This window comes from Gymnogyps californianus, chromosome 6 (assembly GCF_018139145.2).
Source record: "Gymnogyps californianus isolate 813 chromosome 6, ASM1813914v2, whole genome shotgun sequence".
Taxonomy (NCBI): domain Eukaryota; kingdom Metazoa; phylum Chordata; class Aves; order Accipitriformes; family Cathartidae; genus Gymnogyps; species Gymnogyps californianus.
The window spans coordinates 20,942,058-20,964,098 of record NC_059476.1 but is presented as its reverse complement, the minus strand read 5'-3'; the positions used below and the strand labels follow the sequence as shown (position 1 = coordinate 20,964,098).

The window sequence follows — 22,041 nt, the reverse complement described above, 5'->3', positions numbered from 1 at the left end:
TGATTTCTATTTGGTTATTTCCATTATTGTATAAATCTTATGTTAAAATAAATCCTTTCATGATCAGTATAGGGTTCCCTATGTAAAGGTGAACCTGGATTTGCACAAATGCATACAGTATCTGAAATCCCATCAGAAAATCCTGTAGGAAATACGGTTCCAATGTAAGGCATATACCTTCATTCAGTGAGTGATTTATTTATTCTTGAGGCCTTAGTTCAGAATGATGTCCTGGGCTACTAATGCTGCTTTTGTCTAGTGTTTGACTCTCATTAAACTTAACATGTTCAAATGCTCTCAGGATGTGAGGTAGTTTGTTGCTCCTTCCTTACACACCAATTCAGCTTGGGACCCAGACATTCTTCCTTTCTTCCCCTCTTTATGCTGTCCCTCCTTCCCATAAGGAATGAACAGTCCCTGCAGGCTCCTGCCCACTGGGCCTTTCCTGTTTGCCTGGATCTGATGAATGTTATTTCAGTGGTACCCCCCTTCCCAGAAGTTTTTTTCTCAGGAGAATTGTACATAAGATTGTTCACAACTATTTGGGTCACAAATGAAGTGAAAACACTGAAGTTGTGTCCACTGCTTGCAAATCACTTTGGGATGAAAGGAATTAATTGCCTTGAGAAGCATTCATAATGAGTATGCTGATATTCTCAAGCTGCCCCTGATCATTTCTGCTTGCCTCTGTTATTGCAAGGTATGCTAAGACTCCAAACTTTATAGTATTCTCAACCTACATATCTACAAATCAGGACTAAGACAGCCCCTAATATAAGATCACAATGAATAGAGCTAGGACAGATCTTGAGATATCAAACATGTGATAAGGTGATTATTGCAGAATTGGCTAAGATTCTGCATCTGCTTTTTATTTAACAGAATATTCACACTGCAGTCTTTCTGTCTGTCTCTATTTCACAGGGCGGGAGTTTTGATGTTGCAGACAGAATGTTTCACAGTGTCAAGAGCACGTGGGAATCGGCATCAAGGGACAACATGAGTGATGTCAGGGAACTCATCCCTGAATTCTTCTACTTGCCAGAGTTCCTAACCAATGCAAATCACTTCGAACTTGGTAAGTTCTAGAAGGAACTTCAGTGCTCCTCTTCCGCTCGCCAGCATCCTGCCAAGGGAAAAGATCCAGATCACGTGTTGAGAGTTGGTCCCTGGGCTATGCGGACTGATGAGGCTCTCTAGTGAAGAGAGATCAATTTTTATTAAAATAAGGCTACAAGAATACAAGCTTCTGATATCTGAATGATATCAGAAGAACCAACTTTCCAGCTCAGAAGGGATTGTAGTTCCTATTAGTTACTGTGCAAAGGAATTACACATTTTGTCAGACAAAGGCAGATTTTGATATAAGCAATCTAGTTGGCTGCTTTTGAAAATTTGGCCTGTATTATCATATCTATGTGGCTATGAACAATATATTAATTTGACTTTTGGAGACAGATCAATTGTTAAATGGTGTTGGTGAAAGGTGGTTTGTTTTTTGTTTTGGTTTTTTTTTTTTTTTAAATCTTGTGTCTCTGATGATTAAAGTTGCCAAACGTCCTCACTATCATCTTGAAAGGTTCTGCACAATTCACATGAACTTGATATATTGTCCCTGGCCTCAAGCAGCATCACAGTCCCTTCTGAATGTACACTGTCTCTAGACCTTTCTGCATCAGTGGTGGAGGGTGAGAGAGAATCCAGAAAAAATGGTGTTCAGAAATAGGCATGGCAGTCCCAATTCACTTCACTTTACAGGAAATTCACATAATTTGCAATGCAAAGCTGCTTTTTGTAGTGGACACAGGTTGGTTAACAATTAAGGCAGAGGAGGAATACCTTAAGAATCATCCTAAATTGGTGAAGGCAAAGGCAACTTAACCCATGGTATTGAGGTCTAGCTTTAATTGTATTTAAGATCTCAGTGAAATGAGACATGCTAAGAAAAGAGCAGAATGGGGAAAAGATGTTAGAAGATTGTTAAAAGATAAGAAAGAGTTGGAGTAGTTTCATCCTGAGAGGAGGCTAAGAAACAGAGCCTGGCTGAAATCAAGATCCAGAGACCGACCTGAGTGGAATCAAGTGGAGGGACCTAAAAATGATACCAGAATCTAGCCAATAGAGAGCAAATATACAGGAAGATTTTACAATAGGCAAAGCCAAGAACCTGAATCTGTTCACTGCTACACTGTAAGGAAACTTGTGGTCCCAGACCTGAGCCTCAACTTAGATTTTAATTCATACAGTTGCAGAACACTGTGCTCTGATTTAAGAACATACACTCACCTTCTGAAAGGAATCAGATTGCAAAGGACTTGAGAACAAAATCCCGCTCAGTGGCTGCTTTAGTAGTAATATCTGGCAGTTAGGCCCACAGGATTATGTATAAAAAGAAAGTTGTGCCAACAGGTTTGTATTGTCTGAGTTTGCAGTCTGTGCTAAAATGGTTTGTGCTGAGGACATGCATATTTTTACTGTATTCATGACAGTTACTAGAACATCTTCTCAGCGGTTTATTACTGGATCAGAAATTCCAGGAGAAACTGGTTCTGCAGTGGCACTATATTTGATGTAGAACCTGAAACTGCATGTGTGAAAATCACCTCAATTTCCTTTGACTTCGGTGTTTTAGAAAAGCTGTTCCTATTTGCAATGTGTGTGATTCTTGTTTTTAATTCTCCCTTTGTAATTCCTGCAGGCCGCATGCAGGATGGAACAGTACTGGGAGATGTGCAGCTTCCTCCTTGGGCAGATGGGGACCCCCATAAATTCATTCTTCTGCACAGACAGGTCAGTGAGTATCAAGATTTGTGACAAAATGCTGAACTGGGTCCCGCTAAAAATGAAACTCTGAAGGCCAGAGTTACAAACCAAAATGTTAGATCCAAACACATCCTGCCTTTGTGGAGTTTGTGTGGGTTCTGAACTTTGCATGTCTACTTGTCTGCCTAACAATTCACCCCGAATCAAGGCCAGCTTTCCAGACCAGGTGAGGTTTGTATCTAGGTCCATGCCACAGACCTATCTCAGCCCATAAGTGTATGTGAACATAACATAATGCATGCACATGGCACTTACATGCATACTGTTCCATGTTGTTGTTAACCAGCTGTGTGTTTATTTAAACTATCTACCTCTATCTCATGTCAGGACTACAATTATTTTTTTATTTTTGGGGGAAAAACCTAATGTGGTTTCCTGCCTTTAATGGAGTCAGCCTTGGCAATTTGAAAGCAAATAGCTTTAAGGTCCTGAGACTTACTGCAATTAGTGCTATCTATTAATAGTTAGAAAGTCTTAACTTCTGTATGATGTCACCTGCTACGTAGTAGTGAGTGCAAAGGCAATTCTGTATGAAGATTGTTGCACTGAACGCAGACTTTGCAGCACAATGTCTTGGTGCGAGTCTCTCTGTCAGAGCTGAAAAGGGAACGGGCTGTACTATAGTGCCCCTGCATTATCTCATCAGATTTCCTCTGGCAAAAGGAGTCAATCTGTATTTGTGAGTGCGTGCAAATTGTTGCTGTGTACAAGAAGTGTGATGATTATATGTGTTAGCATTGCTGGGACTAAACAAACATCCTGGTTTGTCACGTGTACCTTCGGTTTCTGCCTCAGTGGGTTCTTCTCACCTCTCCTATGCTATGCAGGTCCTGCCCTTGGGGGTTCAGCTTTCGCTCTCTATAATCTCTTTGTAGGTGATTGTATCCAAGCCTGTGGATACAACCATCTTTTCTATTTTGATATCTCCAAATAAGCCTTTCCTCAGTTGACCTCTCCAAATGCTGGTTTAAATCCTGTCTCTGACCTCCTTACTGAATGCCTTAACTCTTTATTCCTGTTTTGAACAAAACTGGAGTCATACTCTTGTCTTGTAAATATTCTTTTCTCCACTGTTCCCTTAACCATTGACAGCAACCATCGTGCTCCCATTAAGTTACCATTACTTTCATGTCCCTTGCTTTGCATTTCTGTGCTGCATTCAGAGTCCATACTTCTTGTGATTGTCCATACTACTAAATCATTTACATGCTTTTCTTGGGCATTCTCTTGAATCTTTATCTCATTCTTTCTGATGTCCTGATACCTTGTTTCAAGTCAGTACAGACACAAATGGAAGGGGACTATCTTCATTGTCTGGCATTACATACAAATCTCCTTCCCCATGCCCTTATATTTTGAGTTTCTGTATGGCTCCACTGCTCATACCTAAAGTGTCTCTCCTTTCCCTCTTGAGACCCTACGCATCTGTTTGATTTATTTGTTCTGGCCTCTTCTTACATCTCCTTCTCCCCGCAACCACCTGGGTGCTGTCAGTAATCTAGCCTTATTCCCATGTTTGGCAAAGCCATTTTTATCCATGTTTAAAAAACAAACAAACAAATCCTTTATAAGCTGGTCTATGGGCTGTGAATGCATCCTGAAGAAAATTTCCTTCTATTAAATCAGTTTTAAGAGAACAGGCTCCTGGTAGCGTGCATCATCTGCATATCTCGCGAAGAATTAATTGTTGTTAAAACATTATATTCCAAAGGCAAGTCAGTGCTTTGTAGCACCTGCATCCCATGCCGTCTCTATAGGTTCCTGATGCTGCAAACACTTTGGCTTGTGAATAATTCTGAGTATGAGAGTAAGCCTGTTCAACTCTGGATTCATTCACATGTGCTCAGGTTACTCCTGTGAGTGAACATGTGCTTGCCTACTTTTTTGTGCAGTAGTCCTGCCTTTGTTTCTTTTTTAGGACTGTTGAGTATACAGTGAGATATTTCATATTTTGGTTTAATTGATTAAGAGGCTCTCTTTAGTCTCTATTGTGAATTCATGACCTGAACACTTCACTTTTTAAATCTGTGTCAGAACAATAATGCTAAAAAATATTTAAAAGAAGTTAAATTTCTGTCTTGCTACTTTACCTATTTTGAAACGGATAACTTTTGTATATGCTTATTAAAAATGATTTTTTCAATCATTTTGAAAATGTGATTGAAGGTAGTCATCTACCACTTTTTGCCCCAGAATCCTGCCTTAATACATAAAAGCTTGTGAATTAATGATATTCCAAGTTATGTGGTGTGGAGAATAGCTGCCTACTATTATTAGCAGGTCTTAAGTGTCTCCATACCTAGTAGCTTGACTCAGTGGTGTGCTGCCACACAGTTTAGTAACCTAAGCCAGTACATTGAATTTACAGCATATTCAGTAACTAATTAGTCCCTTTACAGAAGCTACATTAATCTTCTTGTTCTTTGTTTTACCTTGTATTTCTGTAGCAGTTACCTGTGTAACTTGAATCACAGCCCAATATTACTGGGCTGACAAGCACGCAGTGAGTAGACCTGCCGGGGAAAAAAAATGTATGGAAGAGCTTTTCACCAGAAAACTAGTCAGGTTGAAATGGGAGTGTGTCAATAATACTAAGAAAATGTCTCAATAAATCATTTCAACATTCTGTTTTTGTTATCAAAAAGTTTCAAAATTATCTTTTCATTGCAATGTTTATATTAGATTACAGGCTAAACTGAAAATATTTTATTTCATGATGTAGCTGTCATAACTAATATTGTATGGTATATAGTTTCATTATTAGTAAAATAGAAGGATGTAATTTTTCCAAATTTAGAATTGGGCAGGAGGGGGGAGCGGATTTTAATACATGAGAAAATTTGAGAGTTGGGCTTTTTGTTCTGATTTGGAAAGAAAACACTATTCAGTGTCTGAATTTCCCCCAGAACCTAGCTTCCATTTTTCAGTCAAACTCTGTCCCCTGCCTTTTTGCAACCTATTAGCTTGAGGGAATAAGGAGAGAATGTTTTTGCCAAAGAACTGAGATGCAGAGAGATTAAGAGCCATGTTCAGACTGTTTAAGCTCCTGTACATATATGATAATAGGTATTACTGAGTCAGACATCTCTGAAGCTGCCTAGAGAGTGATTTAGAGGCTCAGAACTCTAGTCACACTGAAAGGTAATGGAAAGGAAGAGAGACCTGAGTTTTTGTCAGTGTCCGTAACCACATGATGATACATCTACTGTGAGGAAGGAGATCCTTGTGTAAGTGTTGTGTGCACTGCAGGCTTGCTGCTCAAAGTGCAGTCCTTGCTAAAATGAAGAGTTGAGCCTAGGGAGTGCCCAGTCTCTTCCCTTGCAGGGAAGCAACTCAGTGCTACCCACTGCAAATAGGTTTCGGCCACTGAGGTCAAACATGCAACAGTTCCCTGGTGTTCCCCAGTGACTCCAACAAAGGCATGGAGGTTTTGGGGCGCTCTGGTTCCTTTCTCTGCTCTATCTCATGTTCCCTCTGTGACCTTCCAAGGTGCTTAGTTTCTGTTCTCCAGTTACCCAGACATGGGAAAGACAACACTGTCCTTCCCGAACAGAGGTGCTGCAGACAGAAATCCATGGATGCCTGAAAGCTGCTGCAATTTTACACTGATGTTTTTTAAAGAAAAATGTAGGGAGAAATGCTGTCTCTTACATTGTGGCTTGTTTGGAGTGTAAAGTACCGAGCTGTGCTCCTTACTGCTTGTGTAATAGTGAGCACTCTGAAGGCACTTAGATGCAATGGGGAATGCTTTTGCCTTGTACTTTGGAGTAAGGGTGCAGTTTGGAAATGAATCTATCAATCATCTCTGCATAGCATGATTTTGCTCTCATTGTAGAGCAATCTCAGATTGTGTGAACTAGATTTGTTTTGGATGAAACGAAACCAAAAGCTGCACTCCAGTTGCGCACTCCAGATGCTGGTGGCATTCAGCCTGTGGGAGCAAACTAGATCTAGTTTGAAGTAAAGCCCCCACAGTGCACTAATGTGGATACTGGGCCCTCTCTACCATCTGTTCTGTTCTACAGACCTGCTTTCACTGAGCTGCACTATTTGATAACATTGGCACAGCTGATAAAGCTACACAACTTCTACAAATTAATTCAAATCTCAAATAGGAGCAGTTTAGCAAATGAGAGATCACGTTTATAGACTCGTGTTCTTAATGATTTACCAGACCTGATCAGACCTCACGTACGGTCAGTGCAATATTCTCTCTCCAACCATAGCTACTACTAAGTGTTACACAGGAGGGTGCAAGAAATCTTGCTGTGGAAGCAAAGTTGATTAGCATGCCTGGGAAAGTTAGTCTAACCCTGAAGTGAAGAGTTAGAGATCTTGAATTCTGAAACATGAGGGTTTCTGTCTCCTCTGAAATCATCCACAAGACTGGATGTACTTGTTACTGTATCATGGTCATTTTTAGGAGGCTTCCCAGTGAGTTTGGTGCATTAAACAGGTCCAGGTCAACACTGTTCTGAGGTTTGGTTATTGCTTTAAAGAATATGAGAGCAAAGAATTGTTCTTGACATAAAACTCTAAGTAGCTCCCTGTTTCATGTTTAAGTTAGGAATCTAGTCTACTAAAGAAATTTATTTACTTCCTCCAGAAGTTCTCCCTCCCTGGCTGGGCTTGACACAGGGCTCAGTGAAATACTGAGAGGCTGCACAGTTGCAGCTCTGTTGGTTGCTTTGTTTTGCTCTGGCAGTGATGCCAGGCAAAATTTACAGTTTGTAATTCATGGACTAACTGCTTTTATTAATGAGGATGAGTTCCGAGTCTGTTCATAAGTGTTTTCCTGTTGTTTGCAGGGGACAGATTGTATGCCGTGCTTGTTCTCTGAGCTGCCCTGTGATCGTTATAGCTGTGGGCAGGGTCATTTAAACCAGCTGCACTGGGCTAACTGTCTGCTCTGTGAAATGAGCCATTGTTCTGGATCCCATTAGCTTGTTTATTTCTGCTGTGCTTTGGGTGGGATGGTCTGCGTGGGAGACCTTTAACTGAGCATCAGGGAGTATTGCGCAGTCAAATGATTTGGAGATAGGGAAGTATTTTTAATAATGCTTAACACTGCTGCTTGAATCATTGGGCAGGGCCGTTTGGGAATGCACAAAAATTTGGTGAGGCAGGTGATGGCAGGGGCAGTAGCATTTAGTGAAGCCTCATGGGTAAGGCTAGCTAACCTGGAGGCGGGCAAAGGTTCAACTCAGATTTGTGTCTTATGAACTTATGTTCATAAGACATTATTTGTGCTTATGAACTTGCTGTCTGGGTCTTCCAAGCACAAGTTTTCCACTATGATTACATTAAGCTTTCCAGGGAGCCCACGTTGGGGTGGATGTATTGCCTTGTAGCATCTCTCCCAGTCTTCTCCAGTAGTAATTGTTTCTTCTGGTCCCATTAATCCACACACCTGTCACTATTGGTGGCAAATCTAATCAAAGTTAACCATTTCTTATTTTGGGGAAAAAAGTTCAGACCCTGAGTTTTTCCAGGATGAGGAAATCTGGTGCTGTGACTGTCTCTGCTTAAGCCCTGTGAGGGTAGCAAAATGTTTGTTGATCAAACCCAGGCGGTCTTGAAGCTTCTGTCATACAGCTGCCCCACTGCACCCCAACTGCTATTGCAAAACCCCTTCCCTGTCTTGGCTTGCAGCACCCCTTACCATTTCACTACAAGCTCTACATTCTCTTTCCTGGTTCATGGCATGCAGCCTCTCCTGCTGTATCCTTCATACCCAGCTTAAAGCCCCTCTTCTAGTCATCTCCCTTTCCAATCTATGTTTGTATGTATCTTCTCAAATAAAGTCTCTGCTACTCAGTGTGATTTATAACTAAGGCATATTTCTACAAATAGAAATTCACCTGTGGTTTGTCTATAGACCAAAGTGGTGGTACCAAATGCTAACAAATGTTTTGCTCATTTAAACCATCTTGTGTCAGTAACAGTATTGGTGAAGACATGATAGCACAGGCTTTAATGTGTGCTGGAAGCTGGAGGATGTGCCAATATCTGTGGAGTGCTTGCACTTTGCTTTGTGGAACCTGCCTGTGTTGTCTCTGAGGATATTGCTCCTGGTGTCTAAGTCAAGCATGCTGCATTCTGTCCTTCCTTTTCCTGTGGGGATCCACCTTTCATCCACCATTCATATTTTGTGAGGATGTGCTGAGAATGGTGATACTGGAGGAACTGAAAGTGTGAAGATTCACTTGAGAATCACACAATTGTGAATCCCACAATTCAGAGAATTTAAGTCTCCAGCAGGGATTGGAAAGTGGTAATGCATTTGTAACGGATACACTCTACTGAATTAATTCATTTTCTTTTGGTTTCAGGCACTGGAAAGTGACTATGTCAGTGCACACCTCCATCGCTGGATAGATCTGATATTTGGCCACAAGCAACATGGCTCAGCTGCGGTGGAGGCAGTTAACACCTATCACCCTTACTTCTACGGAGACAAGATGGACCTCAACAACATTAAAGATCCTCTGATTAAGAGCACCATCCTGGGTTTTATCAGCAACTTTGGACAGATACCAAAGCAGGTACCACTTTATCATGAGAGTAGAGAGCATAATTTATTTTGATCTTGTAGTATTTCAACTGGAAAGCAAGAATAGAAGCTTAAATCAGAGACATTTTCTGATTTAAATCTGCTGAAAGGTGGGCTATAGACTTCTCCAGATTGTGTACTACATCAGTATGCACGCACACACGTGTGTGATTCCACTTTCTAATCAGGCTGTTCCTGTTGTATGCCATACAGCTGTGGCATCACATATGGATTCTGCTCCTTCAGTATGGTCACGAGTAACTACGAATCTGGGAATGGGTACAGTCAAATAAAAGCAGCTCAAAGTCTCACCTATACTTTTCTCTCTTCTCCTGAATTGCTGGGATGAGCTTCCTATCTCTGTGAGGAAGGGATGTAGTCTGATGAAAATGTAACAAGGGTAATATTTTATTTTAATGAAGAGGTTCATGTATGATAGTCCTGGAGTCTGTGATTGAGGATTTAAACAGATGTCTCTCCTGCATGATCTGCAAATAGAGATTCATTTTTCAATGCCATTCCTTTGTTCTAGCTTTTCACAAAACCACATCCATCCAGGAATGCCCAAGGGAAAGGTTCATCAGGAAGAGAGACTGTGCTGTCCCTTCACTCAAGTGGAATTCTTCCTCCTTTTATGAGCAGCCTGCAAAATCTGAAGCTCTCACCAGTTACAATAAAAGGTGCTGCAGGGGCTGTGCTCCATTTTCTGAGCTAATAAGTACAGAATTCTTAGATGGGGTGAATCTGGATTTTCAAGAGCACAAATAGTCACACAGCTTTGTGTGAGTTGGTACAATCACAATCCCTTCTGCCAATTGTTATTTGTGTAGGTGTGTATTGTAAATGGGCATTGAAAACACTCAAATACTCAGAAGAAAGCTTGAAACTTCTGTTGTAGAGTTCAGAACAGATTTTTTAAAGACGCCTAAATCTTTTCTCTCTTCTGCATTCTGAATATGTTAAATTTAAACATAAAGCTCACTGTTTTCCATTCGCATTCTCTCTTTTTATATTCAACAGCAAAGTAAATACTGTCTTTCCTCACTTCTCAATCTTCAAATCTTTTCTTTTTCTTCATCTTTTTCATAGTCTGCTACTTTTCTTACTATGAAGAAGCCTGGAAAATCTCAGTGTGCCTACTTTTTCATCCCACGGTGGTGTTCTTTACATCACACGTCTTTTTGGGGACAGTGGGCTCCCATAGCTGTACTACAGAGACTGTTGGTGACATGCCTGGCATCCTCTGTAGTGCATGGCATAAGGCAGTCTGCCAATGAAAAGGAGCTTAATGACACTGCTGTTAAACCCCCTCCTTTGGAGCACGTCACTCCCTCTGCATGGATTTATGTGGTCCATTGGAGAGGAGTGTTTCCTCTATTCTGTCTGGAATCTCAGTTGTAGAGTGGATTTCTGTCTGTGGGCCTGGCCACAGCACTGAGCCCAGTTGTGGGACTTGTCAGCCTCACGACACAAGCTGTGCAAGGAGGAAAGTTAACATAAGTGCTCTAAAAATAACAGAATTAAATATGTTCTCTGTCTTGTCAGACTATCCCAAAGGAGCTATTGGGCACATTGTTCATACTGAGAAAGGCATTCTGGCTGTCGAAAAAAATAAAGTTTTGATTCCTCCTCTTTGGAGCAAAACATTCTGCTGGGGATTTGAGGACTTCACCTGCTGCTTTGGCAACTATGGGTCTGAGAAGGTAAATCAGAAAAAGTCTAAGCATTCCAGAAATGAATGATATGTTGTGGTCTTTGGCTGGTTGGGCACCCATTTCAGAGGCTGTTGGGGAGCTGATTTCAGAGGATGCTGTACAGGACTTTCTCACAGTCAAGCTTCTTGAGGAATCTCAAGTTGGATATCCCAACAGAGTACAAAGTCATCCTACACTGCTCAAAAATGTGGCATTTCCCTTCTAAATTATCTCAAGTTTTCCTTCCAGTGACTGTGTTGTCTGTCAAAATGAAGGAGAAATCCCATTTCATAGGTTGTAAGGACAATACAAGGTCTCCTGGCCACTGATTAGAAATTTCATTGTGCAGAACTTTCTGCTGGAATTAAGATAGGACCATCTGTCAATTCCCCTCTGGCTCCCAAGCTTAGCCCAGTGCATTCATTCAAAATAATAATGTCTTCTATTCTAGAAAGTTAATACTTTTACTTCTTTGCTGTTAAAAATCAACAGTCTATGTCAGCACACTGCTTGTTAGGCCACTTGACAGATCCAGTTTCTTCCTCTACCACAAACACACTGATTTTTGGATGTGTTTGGGACAATGTTATGACACGCAAAGACATCTGAATTAGCTTGGGTACCAGAATAGCAGAATACATCATTCACCAAGATACTGACTTGGGTATTTGTGCCGCCACATCATTATGTTTTTACAGACATACCCACAGTCAATAGAATTGAAAAAGCCATGAGATGTATTTTACTTTCTGCTCCCTGTATAAAATTATTGAGAGTTTTCTCCACTGATTTCAATTAAAATCAGTGCTTAGCAATTCATAGTGCTGCTGTAGGTATAAATTATTTGTTTTGTCTCTTCAAAAGTCAGGGTGTCACTGAGCCTAGTGACACTGAGCATAGTGAGTGTGATTACGCAGTCACTGTGAGAAGTAGTTGGGAGTCCAACTTGAGTTCTCTCTGGGTGAACAGTGCCTCTGGACATGAGCTTAAAAGACATTTTTGTCCTCATTGTAGGTAGGTAAAGTTTTGTTCTGTCTGTGGTATGGTTTTTGTAGCTGTGGCGTCCAGCTGCACCAGAATCATTAGCACCATAGTGTTGTCCCCGTTGTGTGGGAGAGAGCTAATGCAGAATGTGAGCAGAAGGATGTTTGTGCTATAATTGTAGCAACATGTAATAGACCTGACCTTGGTTTAGGCTGGTTTGGGTGCTGCTAACAGAGCTGTTGGCACAGAATGGAATTTAGTGCTTTGGCTTTTGGCTTTCAATCCAAGTAAGTGGAGGGTTGCAGAACCTGGTACTAACTCTCTTAGCATTGGCAATCACAGCCTGAGCTTTCTTTTTAATCTACATTGAATGTTTGCATTCTGTCACTATATGGTGGCAGAATGAGCTTGCCTGAAGTTATGTAGGAAGCTTGTGGCCCAAGAGGGATTGGGACTCAGGTCTCCTAAGACAGAAGACACTGACCTTTGTCCAGCCTTCCTGTTCGGCCCCTGGAGGATGGCACAGCTGCATGCAGCCACAGCTTGTGCATGTGTGTATTATGCAGCTCTGCTGTCAGCATAGAGACTGGTTAAAATGAGCTTTTTTTTCCTGGATTTGAAGAAATAGAGGCTTGGTTCTGAAAAGTGAATCTGCTATTTGATATTAATAAATGCATGGTATCACCAGATGAGCATTTGACTTAAAGCTGCTTTCTTGTACAGAACGTGACTAGATTTGAATGCATGGCAGACTGGGGAAAGTGCCTCTGCGCTGTGTGTCCTTCAGCAACTACCATAATCACATCTGGAACAAGCTCGGTTGTGTGTGTCTGGGAACTTTCCTTGGTCAAGGACAAAGTGAAATGTCTAAACTTGAGACAGGTCAGTACTGTGGCTCTTTTGCTATAGAAACTTAATGAAAACCAAAAGATCAGTTTCTTTCTCGCAGATGACTGGCAGAGGAAACACCTTCGGGTGAATCAAGAAGGCAGAAAACCCCCCAATAATCAACAGTATTGTGTAACAGCCTGTTATCAGGTCAGGATCTGATAATATGCCTTATACCCATAGCTTATCGTTATGAACTCTGCTTGGTTTGGTTTTTTTTCCCCCTTTGGTAGCATTTCCAAAGTTTATCATGACCAAAGAAACAGTGAATATAAGGCATATGCTCTCCTCACTTGAAGTGCAGCCAACTCTTGGATTATTTTCAAAAACCAGTATCACCTGGAGATGCTTATAGTTCTTTTTGGGATGCTACAGCAATGGGCAGGATCTCCAAAACACCCTGCAAACTTAGATGATGGAGATGAAGGCTCAGCTAGGCAAAGTTCTTGATTCTTTTCTCTCAACCTGAATTGAGAACATAAAAGGTTTATCTGTCACTCCATGAGGTAGGGATGCATCCAATAAGAATGATATAATTTCTGTCCTCATTGTCCCAAGTCATTTAGTGGTTGTTGATTTGGAGCTCATCTGTAGTCATCAAACAGCTGTATAAATGCTATTTCATTTACAAAAGTGAATTCTCATGCAAGATTTTTGTGGTTCAGCTATGGTGAGTTCTCAGCTTTACAAGTAAAGCTAGAGTATACCTCTATCCTATCTGAAAGGCAGCATGGGACCCTTTTTCCCTAAGGAATCAAGACAGAAAATGCTCTGCTACTTTTAGGCAAACTAATAAAGGGTTCACTGATCAGCAAGGTCTCCAAGTGTTAGTAGTTTCTTCTGATCATTTGCTCTGGAGGGATATTCAGATGATATTTCAGTGCTTTCCGTACCCTGAGCCAAAACATATTTTATTTGTCAATAAATGATGTGAAAACTTCAATGTCTGTTGGGATGCCAGAGAAGTATTTAGATCTTCATTTATCTGAAATTCTTGTGTGTTGAAATGAGGGGGGAAAATGTGTTTAGAGCAGTCTCTCTTCTGAGGTGTATGATGTCTCCTGCTTGAGAAGAAGCCAGAAATATGAGACAAGATCTTCAGTGATGATCTTTTAATCCAGCTGGTTATTATTCCAAACCAGGACATGGACATAGAAATGGAAGAAATAGCAGTAGAGAAAAGCATAAGCAGTAATCTTGATCAAGATCAAAATGATACCAGTCAGGGGGTCAGTTTGAGTTTCAGGCAACTGTTTGGAGAGGCTGTCTTTTATCTCCAATATAATGCCTTTCTCTTTAACAATCTAAAATCAGCTTTGCTGATGTGTTCCACTGTGATTAATCTGGTATTACCCAAAGTCCACAAAGTGGCATGAGGTCATGCAATGACAAATTCTGGGTTTTTTCCTTCTTTGCTAGCAGAGGCTTTTTTTGATGACTATCTGGCATAGATGTAAATTTGAACTATGGTTCTAAATGTCTTCCAGTGAATTACTTGCTGCTTTCATGTAATTCACTGTTTCATGGTGGCTGCTTTTTCTGCTGAACAAAAAAATTGTATCATCGTTCCTGAGAGAATGAGCTTTGCTTAAGTAAAACTGATGTGCTATAAAGTGGATGCTATTCACTTACCAGCTGTCTCATGGGACTGACACATTCTGGTTTGGAATGTAGTAAAGTACAGAAACTATATTTCAGCAGAAAAAGTCGCTTTTCCCTCTCTAGCTGGGGCTGCTTCCACAGTTTTGTGGAACACTAAAGATTGAGCATAATAGCCTCAGTATTGATCCATGCAATTTACCAGTTCGCTCAGTGTTCATGAGCAGAGTGATCTGTGCAATCCAGCCCCCAGAATTTCTGGGCCAAAAGAAACACTAGACCAGGAGAAGCATCCAGGCAAGCTGTGCTGTCTGCCACACAGACCTCTCAGGGAGGTGTTGAGCATAGCTGTGAAGTGTCTGTGTCCATGTCAGCCAGTTAAGTTGGACGGTCAAACCTGGTTTAAGTTTTCATGGACTAAGCATTCCTGCAGTGAAGCTGGTCGTCTTTTTTTGTCTTTTAATATTTGTGAATTTACTCTGGAGACAGGCCTCACAGTGCTTTCTGTAGATATGCTGCAGGATGTTTCCCATTAAGGGAAAACCTGTCAGTCTTTGCAGAGCAATAATGAGAAGATGGTAGAGAGCTAAAAGCATGCGACTGTTTTTGCATGAATATGCATTGAGACACTGGTGGATTGAAGCTGAGATTATAACTGGGCTCAGGTCTAGCCCTCTCTTCCACACTCAGCTTGTGTTTAAAGCACTTCACTGCCAGGTAGGATCTTTCTGGGTTAAGAAAAGAAAAAAAGGGGTTTATTAAAACTTGTGCAGGAGCTTAGCTTGGCTTGACTTGGCAGTGTGGGTGCTGTCACAGTGGGTACATTTTCTTTCATGCTTTGGAGGAAGGAGAGGAAATTTGGAGCCCTTGAACCTGCCTTGTCCCAGTCCTTTTTGCAGAGGTCTTGTGCAGTTCTCGAGCACAGGCACTGGGTTATGCCCAGTCCTTTGTAAAGAGACTATTCTACAGCCGGTCCAAAGCTATTGCTGAGCCTCCTTTTCTATGCTCAGTTGAGAGTCTTTCTGACCTCTGAAAACCACTGTTGGAGACCCCATTTTGTGCCAGTATTTTTAGTCGGCAGTTCTTGTGAATGCAATAAATCACAAGCTGAAATTCGTCCCTCACAGTTGCAGGTCACCTTCAGTAGTGCATAGCCTGCTGCAGCTCAGCTTCTTCACCAGTGGATTAATGATTGAATACTGTTGTCCTAGTAACCTTGGCAAGTGGCAGCACATGTTAGCCAGCAAGAGTTCAGCCTCACAGTCACACACTGGAAAAGAGTATGAGATGTGTTTGCAAAAATCATCCGGGACATGTGGCTCTCCTGCTCCATGCTGAACTGAGACAGACCCTGAAGATGTGCTAATTATGTCATGGAGAGAAAGCCAGCAGGGAATACGCATTTACTGTTAAAACCAACATTAAAACTGGTGGCTCTGATTTTTCACAGTAAGGCAGCTAAAAATTGAGCCCCGAAAGGCTTTTTAGGAAAGTTGTGAAGGACTTTTTATCTGTTGCCCTACAGGCTTTACTGTCATTGGTGGTTATGCAGCAGAAATGTATACTGCTGTCACTTGAAAATGCTGCATTAAACAATTGTCATCAGTATACTTCAATCCATGACTTCTATCTGTACTATTAAATTGCCTAAAGTGTAGTCTTTTTTAATGAAACTGTTTAAATAAGGCTAAATTAAACTGGGCACTCCTTATCTCTCTGGAAGCTATAAAACAACAACAAAAAAAGAATGTTGTGTAATGACGAGAGAGAAAAGAATTCCTATATGGCTTTAAAGCAAAAATTCTCCCCAAATGCTGTTTTTCTTCTTAACTAAAATTGGAAAAATATTAGTACTTGTTCAGAAAAACAGAAAGATAAGCGTGAGAAGGTCACTGAAATACATCCTGCTAAGTTTTATTTCAAAATGTTTTTTAAATATTGAGAAATAGTAATCTCCAAGCATAAATTTTACTTAAAACTGCATGGACTGAAGTGAAAAATGATGTTTTGTTGCTGAGCACTGTCGTAGAGTCTGATATGTATGCCAAGGGCCCTGAGTTACTGTGCAACTTATGGCAAGTCATATAATCTCTAGGAGCTTCAACTTTCTTCTACCACGAGTTGGAGAAGGACGCTTTTATAAGATCCTTTGGTATTTCCCCTTCATACCCTTTTCAGTTCTCCAAAGAATGACTAGGTTGCTGCTTCTTACTAAGCAAATGACAGTAGGACTGTGGTTCCCTAGTAAATCAGCCACCCTCTGCTGTGGTTTATTGGTCGCTTTTTCCCCACTAGGCTTTGTATGGGCACACTCAGGCAGTGACCTGCCTTGCTGCATCTGTGACCTACAGCATCTTCGTGAGTGGATCCGATGACAGAACCTGCATCATTTGGGACCTGAACCAGCTGACATACATAAACCAGCTTCCTGCCCACGGGGCAAGCCTCTGTTCTGTTGCCATCAACAATTCAACAGTAAGATCTTCATTTATCATCTTTCTTCTGATGCATCCATGAACATTTCATGATAATTTAATGGGTGCTCTTCCCAACATAAAAACATCCTGAGAGTCTGATACATTGATTTTTTTTTTTCTTTCTACAGAGATTGCTAATAGTGTTCTTAATGATGAGAGGCGAGCACTAAAAGCAACATCTTAGACTGAGTAGCTAAGTAGAAGCATCTTTGGATGGGTAGATAGCAGGATTAAATAACTTTTAGTTTATGGAGCATGAAGTATTACCCTAGTAGCTCCTGGATTTGGCTCACCCATAACCTTATTGCCTCCATTATTTCATTAATTTCTCCTGACATTCATGCAGCAGAGCCATGTCAGCTGAGATATGTTAGACCTCAGTCTGCCACCTCAGCTGACAACTACCTTACACCTTTGCAGTGACAACGTTGGCTTTTTGCTTTCCCTTCTACTCTCAGGTGCAGGGGGAGCTCTTGAGAGCAGTGGGTATAAGTCTGTTGTGGTCTGTGCCTGGCCAGAATTGCATGCATGTTGATAGGAAAATATTCTGTATTGGATTTAACTGTAAACACTCTGGATGAGATTTTTTCCCAACCTTCTACCTCCCAAAAACTGTTGCTTGTACATTTGTGTTTTCTGTCTCTGTTAATATACTAGGGCGGGGTTCCAGCTGCTCAGACAATTCGAGGTAGGATCCAGTATTGGAGCTTGTACCAAAAGAGGCAAAACTGAGTTCATAGCAGTAAGAAACCAGGCAGACATTGTCTACTTAGTCTGTGCCAAAACAGTCATCTCGTATCAAAGCTTTATAAACTATGCAGTCTGATGGTTAGTAATTGAGGGTGGGAATTAAGTAGTCTGTTCAGCGCCAGCTCAGCTCCCAGCCCCAGGGGTCCTGGTTAGTGCAAAATGGCCAGTGGCTTCAGCAGGCCGGTTCAGAATACCCTGGTGGTCCCTTACGAAGTCAGCTGAAGTGGTGCCAAGCATTCAGAAATGAGTGGGTGGGCTGGCACAGAGCATGGGCTTGAGACCCCAAGAGGATGGAGTCCTCTCCTTTCTGTGTACTGGCCCACCGTTGCCAGTAGCCTTTTTAGTTGGTAGCTCCTCTTCTGGAGCTGTCCAAAACCAAGATGGTCTGTGCCAGGAACAGTCTGGTGATTGATCCAAGTGCAGTTCTCCAGCTTGTTGGAGTGCAAATGGTTAAACTGATTGGAAAATAGTCCGCAGAAAGGTTCATTTAAAAGATGAAAAACCTTAGGAAAGTATGACTGAAACTTCAAGGAAAAAAAGATGAAGGGTTCCATATGTTGTGGATAAAAAAATTCTTTTTGACGTTAGCAGAACAGGATGCTTAATTTTGAAATGCGTTTTTGTTTAAATTTTCTATATATATTTATATATTGTAACATGAAGATAGAAACAAAATGTTTCCATTATGCTAAATTAAATATTTTGATTGACACAAAATTACATGTTTGGTAACAAGATTTCTTCCTGGAAAATTCAGAACGATTTGAAGCAAAGTTTTGAAGGAAACAAATTTCTGAACCACGTATTCTTCTGTGAAATAAGAATCCTATACAGCTCTGTTATGTGATTGTTAGTTTTTATATTTGTTTGCGCATCTAGAAGCTCCATTTATAGATCCAAACCTCGTGATATTTGTATCACGTAGACACAAATAAAAAGGCTGTCCCAAAAAGTTTATAAGCTAAGGAAGATTGTAAAAGCTTGCTGTAACTAATGATTTGAGTTAGTTTTAAATCCCTGGTCTAGACCTGAAAAACACTGTAGATCATTACCAAATGCCCGGACATTATGTACTCTCATGCAGATAAGGCAGCTGAAATTTAATCTTTTTAATTATTGGGAACTCTGTTTCGAATGTGCTATCCTTGTTTTATCTTCAGAATTCTGCTCTGCGGTGTGAAGAGCCCTGGCCCCACATCAGGCAGGGGTGAAGTATGGTGTTAGTTGATTTAAACCAGATGCATGCTGCTAATTTAAGGGCACACTGGCCTTTGCCAGAATCAGATGACTTTGCTGATGGCGTTCCATTTAGCTGGTTCTTAGTATGCATCAAGGGTGGAAAGGTTAGGTGGAATTTCAATTAGTAATTTGATCAAAATGCACTTTTGATAAGATCATTTCAAATTGCAGCATTGGCTCTTGGTACTGTGTGTTTCTTGCCCCTAAGGGATTACCTGTGTATTTGCTCCTTACATGCAGTCTGTGGTAAGACTATGCACCTGCATGGAAGGGAGAGGAGAGATTCAGTTGCAAAGGATGTTTTCTGCATCAGAAGTGCAGGTCACTGAATGCTGAGCTGGTCATTGCTCAAATGCAAATGACAATCTAAAAATGCGATGACATTAAGCTCCCTGTGAGGGGCAGAGGAGGATTGTGAAATCACCAAAGGCTTCGCAGCTAAGCAGGTGAACACCATGTCCTTGTTTAAGAGAATGCTTATTTGTAAAACTTAAGAGCACTATTCCTGGCCCAGAACCTGTGCTTGTGCACCTTGCCTGTGCACAGTCACTGTCCCTGACAGCAGCTAGGCCAGTTTGTCACTCTGCTTTTTTACTAAAAGCTTGGATTTTCTGGAAAATAGAAAGGGAACATTTATTTAAATGTTTTCATTTTAAAAAAATGTAAAAAAACTTTGTTTCTGCATTATCTTGCTAAATCTGAGAAAGTTATTTTGGGTTTCTACAATGTAAAAATGTCAGAATTTTTCATGAGGAAAAAAATGTCATTTTTACTTTCTCTGGTTTACATCATCTGCCCAGAAGCAAAACAAAGGTCAGAATTTAAGTCAGAACAACTCTGTAATTTATAATCAACACTTAAAAGTTGTGAGGAGGATGAGTGTAGGATTTTGAAACATTGCCTCTTGCTTTGTTACAGGGTGATATTATCTCTTGTGCTGGATCTTACCTATATCTGTGGACAGTCAATGGCCAGCTTCTTGCAAGCATTAACACCACCTGCAGCCCCGAATGCCGTATTGTTTGCTGCTGCTTTGCTGAAGTGATGGACTGGGACACACGCAGCATCATCATCACGGGAAGCACAGATGGAGTGGTGAGGGTAGGTGGATGGGTGAGAGGAAAGGGAATCCTGGTTCATTGTAGACCAGAGGCAGAATTTTGCATCCTAAATGGAGGGACAGAGCTACTAAAACCCCATGCTACTTTCTTAACAGGGCAGCACAGGGCAGAAGCTGAAAATCGGAGTAAAATGTTTGCTTCCTATCAACTTTTATCCTCCTGAATGGGAGGAGTCTTTGCCATTCAGGAAGAGTTTTGAAAATGTGCTTTTCATTCTGGTGTGGTTTTGAAAGCAAAAATTATATTGCCCATTGGAAATATGTTTGAGTCTGGTTTCTGAGAGTTGGTTCACAGCTCAGTTTATTAAGTCATACTTTCTCAGGAGCAGGAATTCACTGCTGGTTCTGCCTCCAGTCTGGTGGGAGAGCTTCCTGGGTTACTGGGATCCTTGTCAGTGTCAGCCTCGCAACCCCACCAGCTCCCCGCATACATTTCTCCAGTGTGACGCCCTGCAGCGCAGTGGCAGAGACAACTGAGAAATCCTGTTCTGATGGTAGAAGTCCCATTTCCAGCCCTTGCAGGGAAGCAGGCAGCCGCATCTCTCTCTTGTTGCATTGTTATAATCCATGCTTTTTCCATTTTTACCTCCTTGCTGGCACAGCTGTGGAAGACCAAATACACCAATACCCCAGACCAAGCTGCTGGACTGAGACTGCAGAGAGGCACAATGGAAGAGCCAGGCAACACGGGTATGACCACAGGGTGGGCTGTGAACTGCAGCGTGACTGCGTGCTGCAGACCTTGTTTGGTTGTGAGGAAGAAGAGGGTGTGTGAGCGCAGTGGTGTGAAGGGGAGATGGTGCAGGTAACTGGTGCAGTGTTACTGTAACCAGCGGCAGCAGGAGTGGGTAGCCACTGCCCTACCTTAGAGACAGAGAGCACCCGAGCCACCAGTCTCATGGGCACATCCTGCCTGGATGAAGCTGAAAGCTTCTTCATAGGCTCTGTCATGGGTTCTGTCAAGCTTGATAGACCACCTTTCTGCATAAATCTATGAAACCAATGAACTATCCTGGCTCCAGAAAGCCGATTCCCTTCATACCTCTGCTGATGGCCTATACTAAAGTATCCTGGCATAATGTCAAAGTGGGCAGTACCAGATCCTGCCCTGGGATGGAACAGGGAAGTTTGTTGTCTTTGCCGCCTTAAATGAGGTCAGAGGCCCTTCAAACCGGTGGGAGGCCAGCAGCAGGCCCTCGTGCATGGAGCTGTTTATTCAAGGCTATGCCAAGCTGAAGCTGATACCCTGGAGTTCTTGCAGAGCTGAGGTTAATAAGATGATGGGGCTATGATGCTGACTGGTATTAAAAACAACTCAAGCTCACTTCTCTGTTCTAACAAATACAGGAGCTGAAACCTGCCAGGGAGCTTTAAAGGCACGTCCTAAATAGCACAGCTTGCTTCTCTTCACAGCACGTTTTATAAGAGAAAGGAATTGTGTTGTTAGTATGTATAATTTACACCACTTATTTGCTGCGATCCTCGTTACAGACATTCTCTATTACTTCAATTTTAGGCACACAATTTGCATAAATATAGAGCTATAGATGTAACATCTGCATAAAAAGATATTATACAGTAATTGGGCATTGCCACTGAGATCTTCAGAAGTGCTGTTCATGGAACTTGGCACTTACATTACTTTGCTATGTGAAAATATTTGTACATACAGAGGCATATTGGAAATGCCAAACCAGATGCCCATCCTACCTTTTGTCATGTCTCAGAGTAGCTAGAGCCAGATGCTTCTAAGGAAGATGCAAGAACACCAGAGATGCCAGATGAGAGATAGTCTGGCTGTGGTAGCTATGTATTTGGTTTCATTGTGGTCTGTAATCAGAGACTGCTGTAAGTCAAAGCAAAAAACTTAACATTTCTTCCAAAATCTTTGTAGTATTCTGTAGTCATTTTGCA

General features: G+C 41.4%; 1 protein-coding gene across 1 annotated transcript in view; it reads left to right on the top strand.

Moving 5' to 3' along the window:
* WDFY4 (WDFY family member 4) overlaps positions 1 to 22,041 on the top strand; it is a 147,575-nt gene that overhangs the window by 122,721 nt on the left and 2,813 nt on the right. The window contains exons 52-60 of the mRNA XM_050898756.1: positions 925 to 1,078; positions 2,699 to 2,790; positions 9,156 to 9,368; positions 9,909 to 10,056; positions 10,922 to 11,079; positions 12,778 to 12,936; positions 16,837 to 17,016; positions 19,926 to 20,108; positions 20,730 to 20,817. Coding sequence (XP_050754713.1) covers positions 925 to 1,078; positions 2,699 to 2,790; positions 9,156 to 9,368; positions 9,909 to 10,056; positions 10,922 to 11,079; positions 12,778 to 12,936; positions 16,837 to 17,016; positions 19,926 to 20,108; positions 20,730 to 20,817 — 1,375 coding nt within the window. The remainder of the gene's footprint in view (positions 1 to 924; positions 1,079 to 2,698; positions 2,791 to 9,155; positions 9,369 to 9,908; positions 10,057 to 10,921; positions 11,080 to 12,777; positions 12,937 to 16,836; positions 17,017 to 19,925; positions 20,109 to 20,729; positions 20,818 to 22,041) is intronic.